The sequence below is a fragment of the Ostrea edulis genome, chromosome 10, assembly GCF_947568905.1.
Source record: "Ostrea edulis chromosome 10, xbOstEdul1.1, whole genome shotgun sequence".
Lineage (NCBI taxonomy): Eukaryota > Metazoa > Mollusca > Bivalvia > Ostreida > Ostreidae > Ostrea > Ostrea edulis.
In genome coordinates, this window is record NC_079173.1 from 22,751,779 (window position 1) to 22,770,871 (window position 19,093).

General features: G+C 35.6%; 3 protein-coding genes across 5 annotated transcripts in view; 1 reads left to right on the top strand and 2 right to left on the bottom strand.

Moving 5' to 3' along the window:
- Nucleotides 1-4,767: 4,767 nt before the first annotated feature.
- LOC130051046 (uncharacterized) lies at nt 4,768-6,146 on the bottom strand. The gene has a single exon (XM_056152296.1). The coding sequence runs from the start codon at nt 6,020-6,022 to the stop codon at nt 5,174-5,176; it is 849 nt and encodes a 282-aa protein (XP_056008271.1). The 5' UTR covers nt 6,023-6,146; the 3' UTR covers nt 4,768-5,173.
- A 2,852-nt stretch (nt 6,147-8,998) lies between these two features.
- Nucleotides 8,999-14,280, bottom strand: LOC125665553 (uncharacterized). Its single transcript, XM_056152297.1, has 4 exons — nt 13,750-14,280; nt 12,797-12,919; nt 10,341-10,470; nt 8,999-9,086 (listed from the first exon to the last, which is right to left on the bottom strand). The coding sequence occupies exons 1-4, from the start codon at nt 14,063-14,065 to the stop codon at nt 9,053-9,055; spliced, it is 603 nt and encodes a 200-aa protein (XP_056008272.1). The 5' UTR covers nt 14,066-14,280; the 3' UTR covers nt 8,999-9,052.
- A 4,204-nt stretch (nt 14,281-18,484) lies between these two features.
- Nucleotides 18,485-19,093, top strand: part of LOC125665551 (uncharacterized) — a 48,786-nt gene continuing 48,177 nt past the window's right edge. For all 3 annotated transcript variants that reach the window (XM_048898249.2, XM_056152298.1, XM_056152299.1), the window contains exon 1: nt 18,485-18,639. The gene's annotated coding sequence lies outside the window, so the exon portion shown is untranslated. The remainder of the gene's footprint in view (nt 18,640-19,093) is intronic.

Below are 19,093 nucleotides of genomic sequence, written 5' to 3' on the forward strand. Positions count from 1 at the left end.
GAAATCACTTGCTATGGCCTTCAGCTCGATATATACCTGTGAATTCGAGATAAAAGACATCACAGAGTCCTCCACAACCGCTTCTTACTTGGGTATTTTATTGAAAATAGATATAAACGGCAAACTAACTACTCAACTTTATGACAAAGGAGATGATCTCAGCTTCTCCAATGTCAACTTCCCAAATTTATGTAAAAGCATCCCATTATCACCTGCAAATGGTGTTTATATCTCTCAACTGATCCGATACGCAAGAGCTTGTTCTGCGTATGGTAACTTTTTTAATCGGGACATGCTACTGATAAACAAGTTAATGTTACAAGGGTTTCAACAGTCCCGTTTAACGCCAGCATTTCGCAAATTCTATGGTCCTTATAACAATCTAGTTTGTCAATTGGGTCATATGATGTCTGACGTGTTTCATACCGTTTGTTAGGCCGTTCTTGACACACAGATTTTGAATATGGACAACTCCGTTTAACTGATCAAGATATAGGGTTCATGGCGGGCGTGAACGGTTGACAGGAGATGCTTACTCCTCCCAGGCATCTGGTCACACCTGTGGTATGTCCAGGGATCCTTGTTTGCCCATTTCTCTATTTTGTATTGCTAATAGGAGTTATGAGATTGATCACTGTTCGTTATATTCAGCTTTCATTGATCACTGTTCGTTAATTTCACTTTTTTTATGATTGAAAGTTCAATTGTTTTTTTATGTCTAAAAGTTTTGTAAATCTACCATTAAGTAGAAACTGGGAGCCCAGGTTATATGTTGTTACAAGGCGAAGGTCAGTTGGTGCGAATTTCAATCTGACTAAAGTACAGACCTATATTATTATTATAATATAGGTCTGTACTTTAGTCAGATTGTGCGAATTTGTATTAGAGACCACAACATAATCCATAAAATGTAAGCCTTGTACTGTTAGTTTCGATAAAGCCACTTTCTTGCAGTTTATCTGGGTCTCTGTCCAACTGTTTTTTGAAAAAGTACACGTACAAAAGCAACTGAGTTTTAATTTATAGCACAGTCCTTGCGCGGATAAAAATTATCCACACCTTCCGTCGAAAGATTGGAAAAAAATTCAGTCTAAATCCTTTCTACTGACAGCTGGAACGCCCTTAAATGGCACAAAACACCCTAATGCAATGTAATTTACAAGCTCTTCACGTGATAATTGGCTTTTTGTCGATTAAATCTAATCTGTTTATGAAATGGTTAACAACTGTGTTTAAGCCTTCTCGCTCGAGGTCGCAAATGACGTCACACATAATGGCGCGTAAATATTGCACGATTTGAATTTCATAGCTTTTAAACTCGAAAAATATGCAAAACATTTCATTAAAAACACATTTAAAGTACTTCTAGGCATGAAAGGAATTTATTTTGCTGAAAATTGAAAAAAGTTTAGTCCTTTATGGAATACAAAATTGAGTTAGGCAAACACGGACCTCTTGATATACCAGATGTGGGATCAGTTGTCTAGGAGGAGTGAGCATTCCCTGTCGACCGATCACAACCGCCATATATCTTGATCAGGTAAACGGAGAACCGTATTCACAATTAGTGTGCAGGTTAAACAAATATAATATATACCAATGGCTTGTCAGTTACTGTCATGCCAGAATTGATCCGGGTTATATTTGTATAATGAGTTGTCATGGTAAATGTTATTGATCAGGTACTTACTCAAAATTTCATTAACAATGCGTAACAGATGATATCAACTCAATTACAAAGACAATTGTTTTAAAATCCTCTCAGTTTGAAGGCATGTAAATATACATCGATTTTTTCGAATTTTAAGATCGGAATGGCTTCCACTATAAGCTACTATAAATATTCTGTTAGAAGAACCTTCTATTGATCCTTTTTTGACATTCTTTTCTATAGCACGCAATATTTTTAAATTCCGGAATTCTTGGGCAAGCTTTAAAGTGTAACACGACTATCTGTTTTTTAAATTATGAATGACAAGAACACGATAAGTTTTAACTTTACCGAGAAGGTCGTTGATTGTGGAAAAAACTATTGATAAAAATTACATTTCTTGTTGTTTGCGTCCGTCTTCAATGTCATATGATGAATGTCATATGACAATTCTTTTGAAAAGTAAAGACATATTGAATTAATGTTAATGATAACTAGTGCGTTGAAATTATGACAGGTTAAGTCAATCCCCACTTAGCATAATCAGGCGATCGATAAACTTGTCTTCTCAACTTACGTCTGAGCATTAATAACTTCTTTAATCATTAAGCTATAGTACCTTTAACGATGCTTTGATAATAAGGTGCTTTCTACAAACGTGGGGGAATTGATTTTGTTGAAACCTGGAATGTTTGTTTAGCGCAATACAGTTACGTAACGCGATAAATGATTTTTCTCTAAAAATCCACTAACTATCAGTAGATTATCTTTATCTTTAAATCGATCATACCCTACTTATTAAAGTCCTAGGACGTAAAAGCCATATTCATATTTTAATGTTCAAAATTTTCTTTTGAAAACTTCTTTTTAAGGTAATTCCCCATACCACGTCAAATAACGTTAGAAACGATATTTATGAGTCACGAACGTTATGACACATTCATGCAATGAACCCGATGGAATTTTGGTAAATTTTGTAGACCGTGTTAGGACTGATTGTTTGAAAGCAAACAACAAAAATTTAGAATTAAAAAAAAGACAACAACAACAACAAACGAATCGCAATAATACAAACAAGCCGGTTCTATACAGAGAGAAAATGCTTATAGTTATATAATTCCAATCTTATTTATTACAATGGCAAATCAAACTCCAGATTATCTGCCCTGAAATCTACATGTAGGTGTCGCGCTCACCGATCAGGTTCAATACTTTTCTCGCCTCCGTAACACTGAAGATCTAACTTGGATTCTTTTGTCTACGTGAAATACCGACCTTGTTTTTCTAAGCTTAAAATGTCTGATTACGGATCGTGGTGTCTTAAGGATCTGAGAAGTGAATTGCACCGGTGAAATGCGCGAGTTTCGTGTCGGAAAAGAGAGCTCGTAGAAAGGTCTGTTCGATATTTTGCGTGTATTCAACCGAATTTCCTCGATAAAATTCCAATCGCGTGTAGAAGTTTCATTAAATATATTAAATGAAAACACAAGTCTGTGCTTTTTTTTCCGACTTGAAGCTTATGACAGCAATGATAATTTTGGTGGCTGTGAAAAAGTTGAGCGAGAGTATGAAATGAAAGTCCCAAATTACGATCAGTTTAAAGATGTAAACAAAGACACGCAAGTCACACCTGTTAAAGAAGAAGCAATTGCTGCTTATTTGGGGGAAATGGGGAAAGGTCTTGATGACCATGTGAAATATATATATATGAAAGCAAGTTTCTGAAATATGTGCGATTGGCGTGTGATGTAGACATGTTTTTTGTAAGGGCTGAATGTAAAGCAGAGATGAAGAGGAATATTTCATACAAAGTTGATGTGTGTGTTGATGGCTGTGTTGTGCAGTGCCAGTGTGAATGTGCAGCTGGGATGGGTCCATCTGCTACATGTAAACATGTGTGTACTGTGTTATTTGCATTGCAAATGTTTTGTGAGTGTGGTGAAATTGTAACAGAAGAAACCTGCACCCAAAATCTCGAAACCTTTCACCAAACTAAACCGTATAAAGGCAGTCCGATCAAGGCAAAAGACTTGCCTTTGGCAAATCGAGACCTGGATGTTAACTTTGACCCTCGGCCAAGAGAATTTCAGAATGCAGCTGGATACCAAGACACTTTTCGAAATGTGTGGTTAAACCATCCAAAGATAAATTCTTCCCCAGTCTCTCAGCTGTATGCATTAGCAAATACAGTAGGTTTAGATAATGATCATGACTATCTACAAAAATCGCTCTCCGACAATTGGTTAAGACAAATGAACATAACACATATAAGTGATGATGACATTTTTAAGACAGAAAGACAGACGTGTGGACAGAGCAGTAATCCAATTTGGCATAATGAACGGAGGAAAAGAATTCACTCATCTAACTTTGGCAAAATTTGCAAAGCAACAGAGAAGACTGACTTCAACAAAGTAGCAAATAATCTGACAAAATATTGACCACAAATATTTGCTCCAGCTATTTTACATGGTAAATGCTATGAAGCTCTTGCTTTACAGGGATTTCAAGATAAATCTGAATTGCATGCCCTTAAATGTGGCATTTTTGTGTCTAAAACACACCCATATTTGGCTGCATCGCCTGATGCTATTATTAATGACAACACATTGGTGGAAATCAAATGTCCATACACAGCAAAAAACAAAGAAATATCAGAGGAATCTGTCTCTTATCTTAAAAATGTGAATGGTGAATTGGAACTTGAAAAATCTCATGACTATTACTATCAAATCCAGGGACAACTGTTCTGTTCAGGTAGAAAGGAATGTATTTTTGTAGTTTATACTTTAAAAGACATGTAGACAATCAAAGTATACAGAAACAACACATTCATAGAAATAATGCTCCAGAAACTAGAAAAATTCTTCAATTGTCATTTCAAGAAATCTGTATTAAACAGATTTTATTATCATCTAAATGCTGAATAAATCTTAAAATCATACCCAATTGATTTAATTTAGCATTTGTATACATTTGACATACACATATTAACATTGAATAGTGATCAATATAGAATGTACCTCTTTGTAAAGTTAATATTTTCATAAAGTACATCTATTTATGATACATTTGAATTCAATCTGGGGTGTGGCTGTATGAATAATAGTATTAAGTACATATCTTAGTCTATTTTATTCTAATCTTTGAACTTGTACAGTATTATAAAGATAAAGTCCTGTATATATACAGGATATATATATAAACATGCTCCATATACATAAATATGGCCAATAAACATTACTGTGACAACCAATTTTGATAATCATGGCTAACAATTTCCTTAAGCATGTCTAGGAACAATGCACTTTCGAAAATTGCACAGAATGAAACAAACAAAAGAAATTTCACTAGCTAATTTTGTCTCTGTAGAGTTAAGAGGTCCTTTTAAAATTTTGAATGTTTTAGCAAGTCCAATCAACCTCTCAATATGCACTCGCTTACTCGAAATATTTCTGTCTCTTAAAACAATCTTATTTGACATACGATTTTGCTTTTTAAAAAATGTCGGAATGTTAACCTTTACATCCTTTGGTGCAAAGAGATCCTGGACATTGAATCCTTTATCTGACATTTATCCCCAGGGTCGCATATGTTAATAAGAGAGCTACGTTCAACGACTTGCCTACCACTGGTAGACCTCCCATATGCTGGAGAAATGTATGATACAAGTCCTCCAGGTGTGGCACCAACAAGCACTTTAACAGTGTTTCTGTTTTTGTAAGTAGAAAAGGTTGACTGTTGTGCAACAGGGGGTTTGGGTTTTTTCACTGGGATCTCGGTCCCATCAATTATAACTCTTGTTGAGGGAAATTTTTGAAAGAAGTCGCAGGGTGAAAAGAAAGTGACGGTGTCTCTGTCAGGCCAGAAATTTATTTCTTGAAATTGTCTTGCCATGAAGTTAACCCATGTAATCCAAATGTTATCTACAGTTGTTTGTGATATGCCAAATAAGCGACTTAATTCAAAGTTGGGTTTGTTCTGTCTTAATTTGATCAAAGTTAGAAAAAGTTGGTTTTCAACTGATAAATTTTGAACTTGGTTATACAAATATCTGAGATGATAGGCAGCTTCACCTAAACAATGCAGTACAAAAAGAAAATCTGTGTAAGAAGCAAGGCCAGTGTAAAACATTAAACCCTCGCTGTCATGAAAGAAATTTTCAATAGACATCATGGGTGTTGGGAGAGTTTGACATGATGCCTCTTTGAGGCTTACATCTTCACTCTGTTGGACATGAAGATCATTAATTCGAGCTGATGCTGCTATGTCATTATCCATTGTCTCTATGGTACAAAAGCTTGAGACATTCGAAACGTCAGCATCGTCACATTCCATAAAGACCTCTTCTGTTTCACCCTTTTCCTCCATCGTACGGCAATTGCGAGCAGCTCTCCTTTCACTTCTTGCATGGTCAGTATCCCTGTATCCACTCCCTGGGAAAACTGACGGCACAGCATCTGGCTTTCTTTGCCTCTTCAATGGATCAGTTCCTAATTAAATAATTATAATATCATATATGTTCCTATTATATCTATCTTTTTTTATCTTGCATGTAATTTAATATTTTTAATACATGTTTTAGAATTTCATCTTAATGGAAGCTCAAATAAATCTGTGGTTGGAGGTTTGAGCAGCTAGTAGTATATAAATGTATAATACATAATGTATTTTCACTTAAATTGAATCGTAAAATTTTACATTAGAACAGACACACACATTTGCAGTGTGTGTAATATAAATATAGATAAATATATGTCTCTGATTAAAATTCAATTGAACTTTTTTTTTCAATGGAATTATGGAAATTCAAAGATAATAGTTAGTCTTAGGCTGTATGACATTTCTTCAGGTTCTTTAAATTCTGCACACGTGTCGGTCTTCATTGTTTTCTTCTGCTGGCTAGCTCAGTATAATAGTGGTCATGGTAGTGTGTGAGTTATGACACAACAAAATAGCAATGAAAAAGCAAACTTCATAGTGAGTTCACAAGTTCGACAGTTTCATTGCACATTTTGAGGTTGTCAATTTTTTCAACTTTTCCGCTTGGTGAAAAAACAAAAACAATTCAGTCAACAAGAATCAAATTATTTTAAAAACAACAACAATAAATCTGAACTGATGTAAAAATAGGACTGTATTTACAATCAAGTGTGATTTGATATTCCCTATCCTTTATTTTCTCCGAAATTTGAAACCTCCCCTCAAATGCATTTTATAGTCCCTTTTAAGTTAGAGCACATTCCACAGCACAAAGTAAGTGCCTCTTTTTGTTATACTATTTAGTATTTATAAATACACAAAGTACCCCCCCCCCCCCCCGGTAAAATCAGCCTACTATAACTTCATAAAACGTTTATATCCAACATTAATGTTAACATAACATCGTTTCATATCATTGAAAACTATAAATATTCAAAATAATACTTACCGTGTGAAGTTACTGTGATGAAATCGTCTTCGATAAAATGATTGTGACACACGACACTGTAGGACCCAGGGCACTAGAGTTTGTAGCGAAATTCATCACAATTTCTTTTGATTGCCAGAAACCAAAGTTTCCTAACCTTTTTATCTTTTGGAAAATTCAAACCACCGCGAGTTGAACAACCAGGAACACAGCAGCACGTTGGCATGACCGATGAAATTATCTCTTTCGCTTTCGAGTGTATTTACTACCGGAAGTGTGTATTGAACCTAAAAGTTCGTTGCGCCACCTATGTTTTAACAAAGGGGAAAAACCGACAAATATGGACCATTGTTTTGATTAGACAAAAATAAAGCTGAACAAGAGTTTACACATCAATAAATCCGAAAACGCGATGTATTCATACACTTTTTTGTATTGCTGGTAGGAGTTATGCGATTGATAACTGTTCGTGACGAACAGTGATCAATTTCATAACTCCTATAAGCAATAAAAATATATAGTTGGACAAACACGGACCCCTGGACACACCAGAGGTGGGGTCAGATGCCTAGGAGGAGTAAGCATCCCTTCTCGATCGGTCACACCCACCATGAGCCCTATATCTTCTTCAGGTAAACGGAGTTATCCGTTTTCAAAATCAGTGTGCCAAGAACGATCTAACAATCGGTATTAAACACGTCAGACAGCATTTTACTCAATGATAGGTTGCATTGGCAAACTAGATCGTTATAATGACCATAGAACTTGTGAAATGCTGACTTTAAACGAGACTATTGAAACCCCTCTACCATCAACTTGTTTGTCAGTAGCATGCCTCGATTTAGAAACTGACCATACGCAGAACAAGCTCTTGCGTATTGAATCAATTGAGAGACATAAAGACCATATGCCAGTGATAATGGAATATTGCTACATAAATAAATATGGGAAGTTGACGATGGAGGAGCTAAAATCATCCCGTTTGTCATACAGTTGAGTTGTCAGTTTGCCGTTAATGCCTACTTTCAATAAAATATCTAAGTATGAAGCAGAAGTGGACGACTCTCTGGTGTCTTTTATTTCGAGCTCACAGGGATATATCGAATCGACATATGAATGAAAGTTATTATTGTTAATACACAAAACGTCGTCTATATAACTAAATGTCGAATTGAAGGCCACAGCGAGAGATTTTTTCTTCTCGCGTAGAAGTTTTTGAATAAATTCTGCCATCTTTAAATGGATGAACTTGGACAAATTAGATACGAAGTGATCTTGACTGTGTTGTTAAAATTATCGTGGATTAAATGATGATGATTGATGTTTTCCGCCACACTCAACAATTTTTTAGTTATATGATGGCGGCCAGTCTTTTATTGGCGGAAAAGAACCCAGATACAATGTACCTGGGAAGAGACCACCGACCTTCCGCAAGCAAACTGGGAAATTTTTTCACTTACCGACGCGAGCGGGATTCGAACCCGCGCCGAGCAGAGGTGAGAGGCCGTGTGAATTTGAATGTGATGCCACAGAAGCCCCTGAAAAAAGGTGTTGCCACAGACAATGTGAGAGAGATAGTGGAAGTGATGAATGAGGCCATCAGACAACACAGACACAATACAGACACAGTGATAAAGAAACAAAATGAAACGATCAAGAGTCTATAACATTAAGAGGTGAGGACCAAGGGATATAAACCTTGCGCATATGGGATTTATGTAACATCTACTCTTAGAAGTAAGAGACTTGGTTAATGTCCCTGCACGCAGAGAGCATAGGTATGGATGTCGTATTTGAAAGTGATAGTTGCGACTGAATTTGGTATGAATATATTTTCAAAATTTCCTCAAATACATCATTATGTTCTTATTCGTTTCACTCAAACGAACATAAAACATTTATAAAATAAACACAAACACGATAGATAGGATACGAAGCGCTCTTATGTGCAGTTTAATTATTTCGAGTAATTCAGTACACAGTTACAAAGTTTATGCACTCTCTTTATGCACTTCTCTCCGAATTCTACAAATAAAGAATAACAAAATATAAAATTCACAGTACACAGCATCGGGTGGGTGGGTGAGACTAAACGGACTGCAAAAGAAAGAGCCTTCGAATAGCTTTACCTGTATGAAATACCTTACACGGGCCCTAACAGCCCGTGCTATGAATATTAATGTCACGTGACTAGGTGACAATGCTAACAACCAATAGATGTTAGGAAATGATAAACACGTACACGTGTTTGGGTATCTTCAATAAATACATTTATGTTCTTATTCGTTTCACTCAAACGAACATAAAACATTTATAAAATAAACACAAACACGTTAGATAGGATATGAAGCGCTCTTATGTGCAGTTTAATTATTTCGATGATAAAGAAGACCAGTATGTATACTAAATACCCAAATGTTTTTACTGATAGTTTTTTTTAATAAATTTTCTTTGACATAGCCGTCTTCAGCTTTATCAGACCGCCACCGCCCATGCTTTTTAAACAGTCGATCGCAAACACCTGAAGCTGCGGCTGAAGTAGAGCCACCCGATCTCAGACTTAGGCTTGTCTAAACCAATCTTTTGAAGTGCATCCAAGATGATCTCTCTAGCCCTTGTGTAAGAAATCGGACGGTTCTCTGATCTGAGTTTATAAGTATTGTATTTCTTACAAAAGGACAAGGATCTTAACAAGTATTGAGAAGATTGCATATCAGCATTTGACAATTCTAAGTACTTTTCTAACATATTTATAGGACAGGTATCAGAAAATGTTCTAGAAATATACACCTTGTGACCAGTTTTATACACATCTGTCTTGCTTTTAACTATGTTGATTTCGACACAACTAGTTTGTAAATGAACATCTGAAAAGCGAATATTAACTATTTCCGAGAATCTGGAAAAAACCCTGCAAAACCTAATAAACACATACACAATGTCCTCAAATTGTACAAATTTAAATCTCTTCCCAACGTAGATACAAGAGTCCTCAAGTGTTCAGGTGTAAACGGTTCCTTTTTGGTAACTGGTTTTGATGTTTCCCTTATTGCCCCTTCCTTAATAGTTTTCACAAGATCAGAGTCACAAGGATCAACATAACCTGCTAGAGAATGTGCCCAACTAATAGCATGAGTAGCTGAATGTATCTTGGCGGACGATCTATATTCCTTTGTTAAGTGAATAATGTAAAGTGCTACGTTGGTCTCCAAAGCAGGAAGAGAATGAATTGCAGGAGTGCAGCCGTTGCACCATTTGTAAAAGGTGTTAAACGTATACCTGTATTGTATTGTTGTATTCTTCGCCTTAGATGCCAGACAGTATTTAGGTAGTTCAGAAACAAGTTCTGATAGAGGACAATCTTGTAACTTTCGGCTGATTTCCTTCAATCTGCCCACCTTGAATTTATCTGAAAAATGTGTTTTTATAACAAAACATTAACGTATAATCTAGAAATATATTTATATAAGGTGTACCAGGACCTTCATCGCCTGCAATACACTTATGAATGTACCAGGACCACTTGTCTTCTGCAATACATCCCTCACTTATGCCACTGCTATTAACTCTCTAGGGTGTACCAGGACCTAATCATCTGCAATACACCAACCACCCTTAAGATATGGTCGCATTCAAGCGCACAACAAGTATTCCAGAATCAAAATACAATGTATATGGAACCAAATATACAGTTTTTGTTCTTACCATGAATGAGTATATCTCGAGTATCTCTAAACAAAAGCACGTCTTTCACATAAACCTTATAATAAAGATCTTGATCGAACAACATTGGCCAAAAAGCGGCGGAAGGCCAGTTGGGTATGATCAGTGTACCATGTGCTTTGCATTCTAGTAAATGTTTTACTGTAGAAACTATCAAATGAATGGGAGGAATCAACCAGTTATTTTCACCTACCCAATCTTGTGTAAAACAATCCACTGCTTCCGATTCAGGGTTCCAAAATTTTGAATTGTATCTGCTGGTGGACTGTGAGTCCCCGAGGGTCTCTACAGCCCAGTAGCTAAGTACTTCGTTATTAGCTTGAAAATACGGATGTACGGCAAACTGACAACTCAGCTGTATGACAAACGGGATGATTTCAGCTTCTCCATCGTCAACTTCCCATATTTGTGTAGCAATATTCCATTATCACCTGCATATGGTGTTTATATATCTCAACTGATTCGATATGCAAGAGTTTGTTCTGGGTATGGTCAGTTTTTGAATCGAGGTAGGCTACTGGCAGGCGGGTTGGTGGTGCAGGGATTTCGGCGATCTCGGTTGGGGTCAGCATTGCGCGGATTCTATGGTCGTTGTAGCGGTCTAGTTCGTCGGTGTAACCTCGCATTGGGTCAGGTGCTGTCTGACGTGTTTCATGCCGATTGTTAAGCCGTTCTTGGCACACTGATTTTGACTGCGGATGGCTCCGTTTACCTGATCAGGATATGGGGCTCACGGCGGGTGTGACCGGTCAACCGGGGACGCTTACTCCTCCTAGGCACCTGATCCCACCTCTGGTGTGTCCAGGGGTCCGTGTTTGCCCAACTATCTATTTTGTATTGCTGGTAGGAGTTATGAGATTGATCACTGTTCGTTATCTTCACCTTGCATATATTTAATTGCTGTTATAAAATTTAGAAATTCATTTTAAAATTAAGGATTATCTCCCTCATGCATAGCTCTCATCCTTAGACGAATTTGACTCCACTTTTTTTTTGGCACGCTGTTTTTGGCTATAATAGCTCTAAAACTTCATTGTTATTTCGGATTTCAAACATTTCGGTTGGGCATCACTGAAGAGACATTATTTGTCGAAATGCGCATCTGGTGCATCAAAATTGGTACCGTATAAGTTTTACATTATGACCCCTGGGTCGAGGCCTCTACTGGTGGACTGTTAAGTCCCTGAGGGTCTCTACAGCCCAGTAGCTAAGTACTTCGTTACTATCTTGAAAATACGGATGTATATATTTAATTGCTGTTATAAAATTTAGAAATTCGGATTTCGAACATTTCGATTGAGCATCACTGACGAGACATTATTTGGTGCATCAAAATTGGTACCGTATAAGTTTTACATCTAACAACTTTACGATTGTTAAAGTTAGCAAATCTATCAACGGAGAAAGGGCCAAACATGGAACTTACAAATTCGAAAAATTCTATAGTAACCTCCCAATCGTCATGATCAATAAACTTGCTAATATTCTGCTTTATCGTTTTCCTTTCGCAGAACCCATAGAACATCTAAAGAAATTTTGTTTTAGACGCATATATTCTGAAAATATTGTACTCCAAAACTTGTAAGTCATGTTTCATGCTACCGGAGTGTACTATCTTTGTGCAAATTTTGATTGTCTGTAAATCACTTCACTGTCATTTTTGTAATTCTTTCTGAAAGGAAACTAATGTCAACTCTATGGCCTTCGATTCTCTCCAAGTCGAACTCTTATTTTTCTCATGTTCTTTCCACATTAAATGAAACACTTTTGAATTGACCTCAACTGTGTAAGCACTTGATGTCAAATCACTGGCATCTGAATAAATGATAACATTCTTTCTTTTAACAGATTGTAGACATCTTATATTTTCACTAAATTATGAATACATTTTATCCAAAAATGAAGTTCGGCAAGAACTTGGTCTTGATAATCAAATAATAATCTGGAATCCCACGATTCCCTTTTGGCACTTTCGATAGAAGAAAATCTTGTCATTATATTGTATATATTACCCATCACGGGCGTCATGGAAATAATTTCCCCCACTACTTTTGCCAGTTCCCTTGCAGTTACGTTGGGAAATCGACTGATTGTTCTTCGTAAACTAAAGATATCGTCTATTCGTCTGTCTAGAACTGAAATGGAAAATAGCCTTGAATTCCATGTAATACCTAACCAAGACTTGAGTTGGTTTAAATTCTGAATTTTCAAAATTGACCAAGAGTCCAGTATCTGACAACGTTTTTTGGATGAAAGTAGAATATAAAATACACTGATTCTCCGTAGAAGCAAACGCTAAACCGTCATCTAAATATAATACGATCCTGATGCCACTTTTCCTCAAGAACTTTACAACTGGTCTTATGCATTTAGTAAAAATAAACGGAGCAGATGAAAGGCCAAAAGGAAGAACAGTATAGCAATAATATTTGTTATTCCACTGAAATCCAAAATAAGTCTGATAATTTTTAACTATGTCTATGTGATGATATCCTGATTTTCGATCGAATTTGATGCAAAAGCAATATTTTTCGAAGTAATCTAGTGCTGTCGTCCAGTCTTTAAACTTGGATCTTATCATACTTTACATATTTATTTAACCTACTAAGATCAAGAATCAACCTCTTTTTGGTCCTGTTTCCGGCAACACTCAAAGGACTGCAAATAAATGGCTGAAATGGAACTTCTATTATACACGATTTATTCAATAAGTCCGAAATTTCGGATGTAACAAATTCAGTACTATGAATAGCAGTCCTATTATTTTGAAATAACATTTGAGGTGGATTTGAAACAAATGGAATTTCATAGGCAGATTCAATAACTTTCAAAATAAATGGATTTGTACCAATTTCTCTCCATTTGCCAATATTTCTTTGTAAATTGTTTTTTATCATTGATATTTTTGTATAATTTTTCTGAAAGAATTTAACCTGGCCATCAATGGTAGAATAACCAGTACAACCTGTATACTTATCATTGACTTTGTGGTTTCTTTTTTGGACAGTTGGTTTTCCAGTGTTCAGTAGCGAAACAGCTGAAGCAAACATCACTGGGTTATGGTTGACGCCTTGTAGGTTTGCCACGAAAGGGCTGTTGCTGGTATGGAAATGACTGAAATTCTGCAGTAGAGTAAGGCCCAGAAGAAGCAAGTTGGGCTGCCGAACCTGCTGCTGCCGCTGGTGGGGCTTTGTAGTTTCCATACGGATGAAAGCGCTTGTTCTGTCCCTGCTTTTGTTTGAGGGTGCGGTTTTCAGCACTTCGGATTTTCTTTTCGTCATCCGAAATTTCTCTTGACTGATACTCGTTAACCGTTCTCCAGCCTGCTGGGGAGGAATCGGCTATTCTAATATGGTTCTGGCGAGTTTTCAGTTTCCTTCTTAAATCGCCTCTAATACTCACCGACTCGCTGTCTTTATTATCGAACGCTCTCAATTCTAATTTGTCCAATCCGTCAAGTATTTCTGCGTTGAAATCGTATTGTGTGCGATTAGCTTCGGATTTGATTTTAAGTGCCGAATTTTCTTTAAGTTTCTTTGCGATAGATTCGGTCTGCTCTAATTTAAGCTGAACTGACAGATTTTGAAATTGAGTTTGTAACACCCCCGTAACGAGCTTTACAACGTCTGAAATTTCTAATGAAGGGTTACCAAGAGTTTCTGCAGGCACAGTGTTTCTGTCGCTGTTTTCCAATCAGGACATTTCATCTCCAGAATCGCCCATGACAGGTAGACTAGTAAAAGCATCCGGACTGCAAGAGAAAGAGCCTTCGAATGGCTTCACCTGTATGAATTACCTTACACGGGCTCTAACAGCCCGTGCTATGAATATTAATGTCATCTGACTAGGTGACAATGCTAACAACCAATAGATGTTAGGAAATGATAATTAGGTATCTTCAATAAATACATATATATTAGTACTGTTAAATAGCTGTTGTCTATAACTAATAAGCTTAACTCCTAATATCTGTTGAAAATATTGATACTGCATAATTGGATCTGGCATGATCTGACGTAAATATGAATATTTCGGAAAGATTTTTTTTTTTTTCAAAATAAAAATCATTACAGCTCATAGTATTACAATAAGAGATTTTGTTACGAATCCGTCATGCGTATCTTTAGTATTACAGTGACTACTGAATATTCATTTTCCCTGCTGAGCCATTCTGTATCATTAACTCAGTAGACTTCGCTTTGCATCTTGACTTTCGTTTTGTTTTCAAAATATCGATAAGCGAATGTTAATAATCTAATTGATACGCGCACCAAATCAATTATTGTTCTCTTCAATTCAATATTGAACAGAGCATCAATTAAATTATTGCGCGCAATAATTGAATTCATGCGCGCATCAATTAAATTAACGAAAGCAATAATTGATTTGATATGTGCATTAATTCAATTGATGAGAGCAATGATTGACTTTATACACGCATCAATTCAATTATTGCTCCCATCAATTCATTCAATGCGCGCATTAATTTATGTGATTCCCCCAAATGTTGCATTTGGGACTCGGCATTTATGATCTCTTAAATTCAATTGAAGATATCTTTACTTATTTACAATGTATTTGTTGAAGGTAGTAATTAATGCGCGCATCAGTTCACTCATTAATGTAATCGTGGATATGTTGGATTAAAGATAAATCTAATTACATTGTCCTCTCTAAAAGAATTATTGTGTGCATCAATTGCATTAACGGTGTCATTGAAGAGAATAATAATGCAATTGCGCGCTACAATTAAAATTGAAGAGATTAATAATTCAATTATTGCGAGCTTTAATTGAAGTGATGCGCCCATTAAATGAAAAATTCCTCTCTTTAATTGAATTGTAGCTAGCATCAATTCAATTGTTGATATCATCAATTCATCTGAGAAGAACGACAATTCAATTATATCGGTCATCAATTCAATAGAGTAATCAATGATATCACCAATTCAATTAAAGCGCGCATTAATTAATAATTGAAGATTGAATTCATAATATCTTCAAATAATTAACGACATCTTCAATTATTTGAGTTTATATTATTTTGGCGTTTCATAGATGCAGGACAACCTCCCCGGTCTCAAAATGATTTTGAAATATAAATGCCTGTTTTTATCTTTTAAAACAAACAATTTTCTACCCCGGGGGTTATCCCGCAACATCCACGAAAACTCGAACTTTATTTCGCAAATAATGATTGATGTAAGTCTTCCAAATGAACTATTTCATAAAATGATACAAGTTTATAGTTTATATATATATATATATATATATATATATATATATATATATGTATATAAATATATAAAAGCACGAAAACCCAACAACACTCTATTTCTTAAAGTGTCGGATCTGAGAAGATACAAGGCCAGTAAAGAGATTTATATATATATATATATATATATATATATATAGTTTGTAAAAAAGAATTCGGTATTTGATACAGTAAATACATCCAATAATAAAAATCAAGAAACACAAAACTCGAATAACATTTCACTGTTAGCGCTTTCGGCTTTAATGCCTCTTCAGACAGTTATAAAATGAAATAATTTCATTTTATAACTGTCTGAAGAGGCATTAAAGCCGAAAGCGCTTTCGGCTTTAATGCCTCTTCAGACAGTTATAAAATGAAATAATTTCATTTTATAACTGTCTGAAGAGGCATTAAAGCCGAAAGCGCTAACAGTGAAATGTTATTCGAGTTTTGTGTTTCTTGACTTTTATTATATATTGGATATATATATATATACACATATTGAACTGTATATTTTCCTGTTTTTTTTATTGAACTGTATATTTTCCTGCTTTTTTATTGAACTGTATATTTTCCTGCTTTTTTATTGATATATTTTGGAACTGTATATTTTCCTGCTTTTTTATTGATATATTTTGGAACTGTATATTTTCCTGCCTTTTTATTGATATATTTTGGAACTGTATATTTTCCTGATTTTTTATTGAATTAATTTGACTGTGTGATATCAACTCTTTCTATTTGGATTATATATATATATATATATATATATATATATATATATATATATATATATATATATCTTTGTGTATTTCATTTTGTTGCTAAACAGAGAACCCCACTTAAGCGCATCATATATCAATAAAAGCACAAAAAAACATATTGTTGTTCTGCGGTTATCTTTGTGGGCGTGATAAATACATGCAGAAATCTAGATATTGCAATGGTTTGGATGTAATATTTTAGAGAAATTTGAGGAAGATGAAACAAGAAAGAGTAGGTACGACGCTTACATATATCAAGACGTGACGTCGAGAATAATGATCTTACCTTGCCGAAAGTGCCCCCCCATCTATCATCGGTGTTTATAAGAAAAGGCTTGGAGCAAACGCTCGAACTCCTGTTATTTGGTCTTTGCAATGTAGAATAGCTGAGAAAAGTCGGAATGTATTTAAAAAAATGTCTTTGTAATTTACCGGTCGACAGGAGATGCTTACTCCTCCTAGGCACCTGATCCCACTTCTGGTGTGTCCAGGGGTCTGTGTTAGCCCAACTGTCTATTTTGTATTGTTTATGGGAGTTATGAGATTGATCACTGTTCGTTATCTTCACCTTTCATCAAAAAGGAAGAATATAGACTACTATTTATACACGGACCCCTGGATATACCAGAGGTGGAATCAGGTGTCTAGGGGGTGTAAGCAACCCCTGTCGACCGGTCACACCCGCCGTGAGCCGTATGTCTTGATCAGGTAAACGGAGTAATCCGTAGTAGTCGGATTAAATATTAGCGACAATAATGCATACAAGGATAAGTTTTCAAGTACCTGTACAATGTAGTAGAAACTATTATTTAAAAAAATGCATTTTCTGATATCTGAAAATTTGTTTTGGGATAGTTTCAAAGACTAAACAATGCAATTTCCCGCATTTTCTCAATCTCTGTAGGGGCGACTTCCAATTAGATTTCTAAAGCACAGAGAGATATGCATAACATGCGTAGCATATACATACATGTATACGTATATGAAGTTCGTAGCAAACTCCACCTAACTCTGTTTACAATTCCGCAGAACTAGAATCTTCACAGCTCGACGATTCATCACCATTCATGGTGGTGACTGGTTGCTAAGTGAATCATTGCGCGGGGAAATTGATTTACATTTTTCAGTATTTATGTACATTTTCATAAATGAAGATTAGTATTCTCGTCTTTTTGCATTGAATTGTAAGAAATGAAATTAATTTTGGGAAATATTATCCGATTAAACTAATTAACACAAACCAGGATATATACTCAAATCAAATGTCCCAAAATCACAAATTCATTAAATATGCTGTTAGTATATATATTGGAGTCATAACAACATGAAAGCATATGTACATGTATGGGACAATTTATACAAAGTCGGCTTCGACAATTACAACTGTATGCAAATTACCCCCATATATTAAATTTTATTCCTCCAGACATCACCATAATGATCTCTGTATTTCCTATCTAAAACTCATGTCTACTGATACCGTATAAACAATTAATACTCATTAAAATTATTTAGATAATAACTTGTCTTTTAAATTAATTGGTCTTTGTGTCTGGTGGGTTCTTTCCTTTCTCACACACACGCACACACACTCTCTCTCTCTTTCCCTCAGGTTTTTTTGGGAGGTACATGTAACATTACAACGCTTTATGCACAGTGTAAGATTTAAGGGGACAAACCTTTGCAACGCGGCGTCGTATTTAAACTGCGGCACACAGACATCCCTGGCTAGTTCTGTTTTTTATATTGAATGAATAATTACGCAATATAACTGATAAGCGGGCTGCTTGGAGTGCACACTCGGATAACATTATTGAGGGGGCACAGATAGGGGGGTAAGTAAATAGTAAACTAAAAATGTTATGTAGATTTCGAATGAAAAATTATTTCTGTTGATCATGAAAATTCGAAAATAATCCTGAATTTTCTCGGTGAAGTGCGATGTACATTCCTCTGACATACAAAGTACTAGCGGCGTGTCTGTTGATCAGGAACATTTTCTCTTCTCTCGATGTTTTGGCGGTGACCTATTAACGCCGATTTTGAATTCATTATTCAACATTTTGATAAACATTTTTATACGGTTGCTATTACTCGTGCTATATATAGTGACCCTGCGTTCGTGCGTTGGTGATAACGAATACCGACATGCCTTGGATCAACTCCTCGTGCATCACTGCTGCTATTTTTGTCCTATACAATATGCCCAAAGTGTATTCGGAAAGGATATCAATGCAGTCCCTGATCGTTAAAGATTTTAAAATCGTCATTGAAACTTTGCAAATGAAA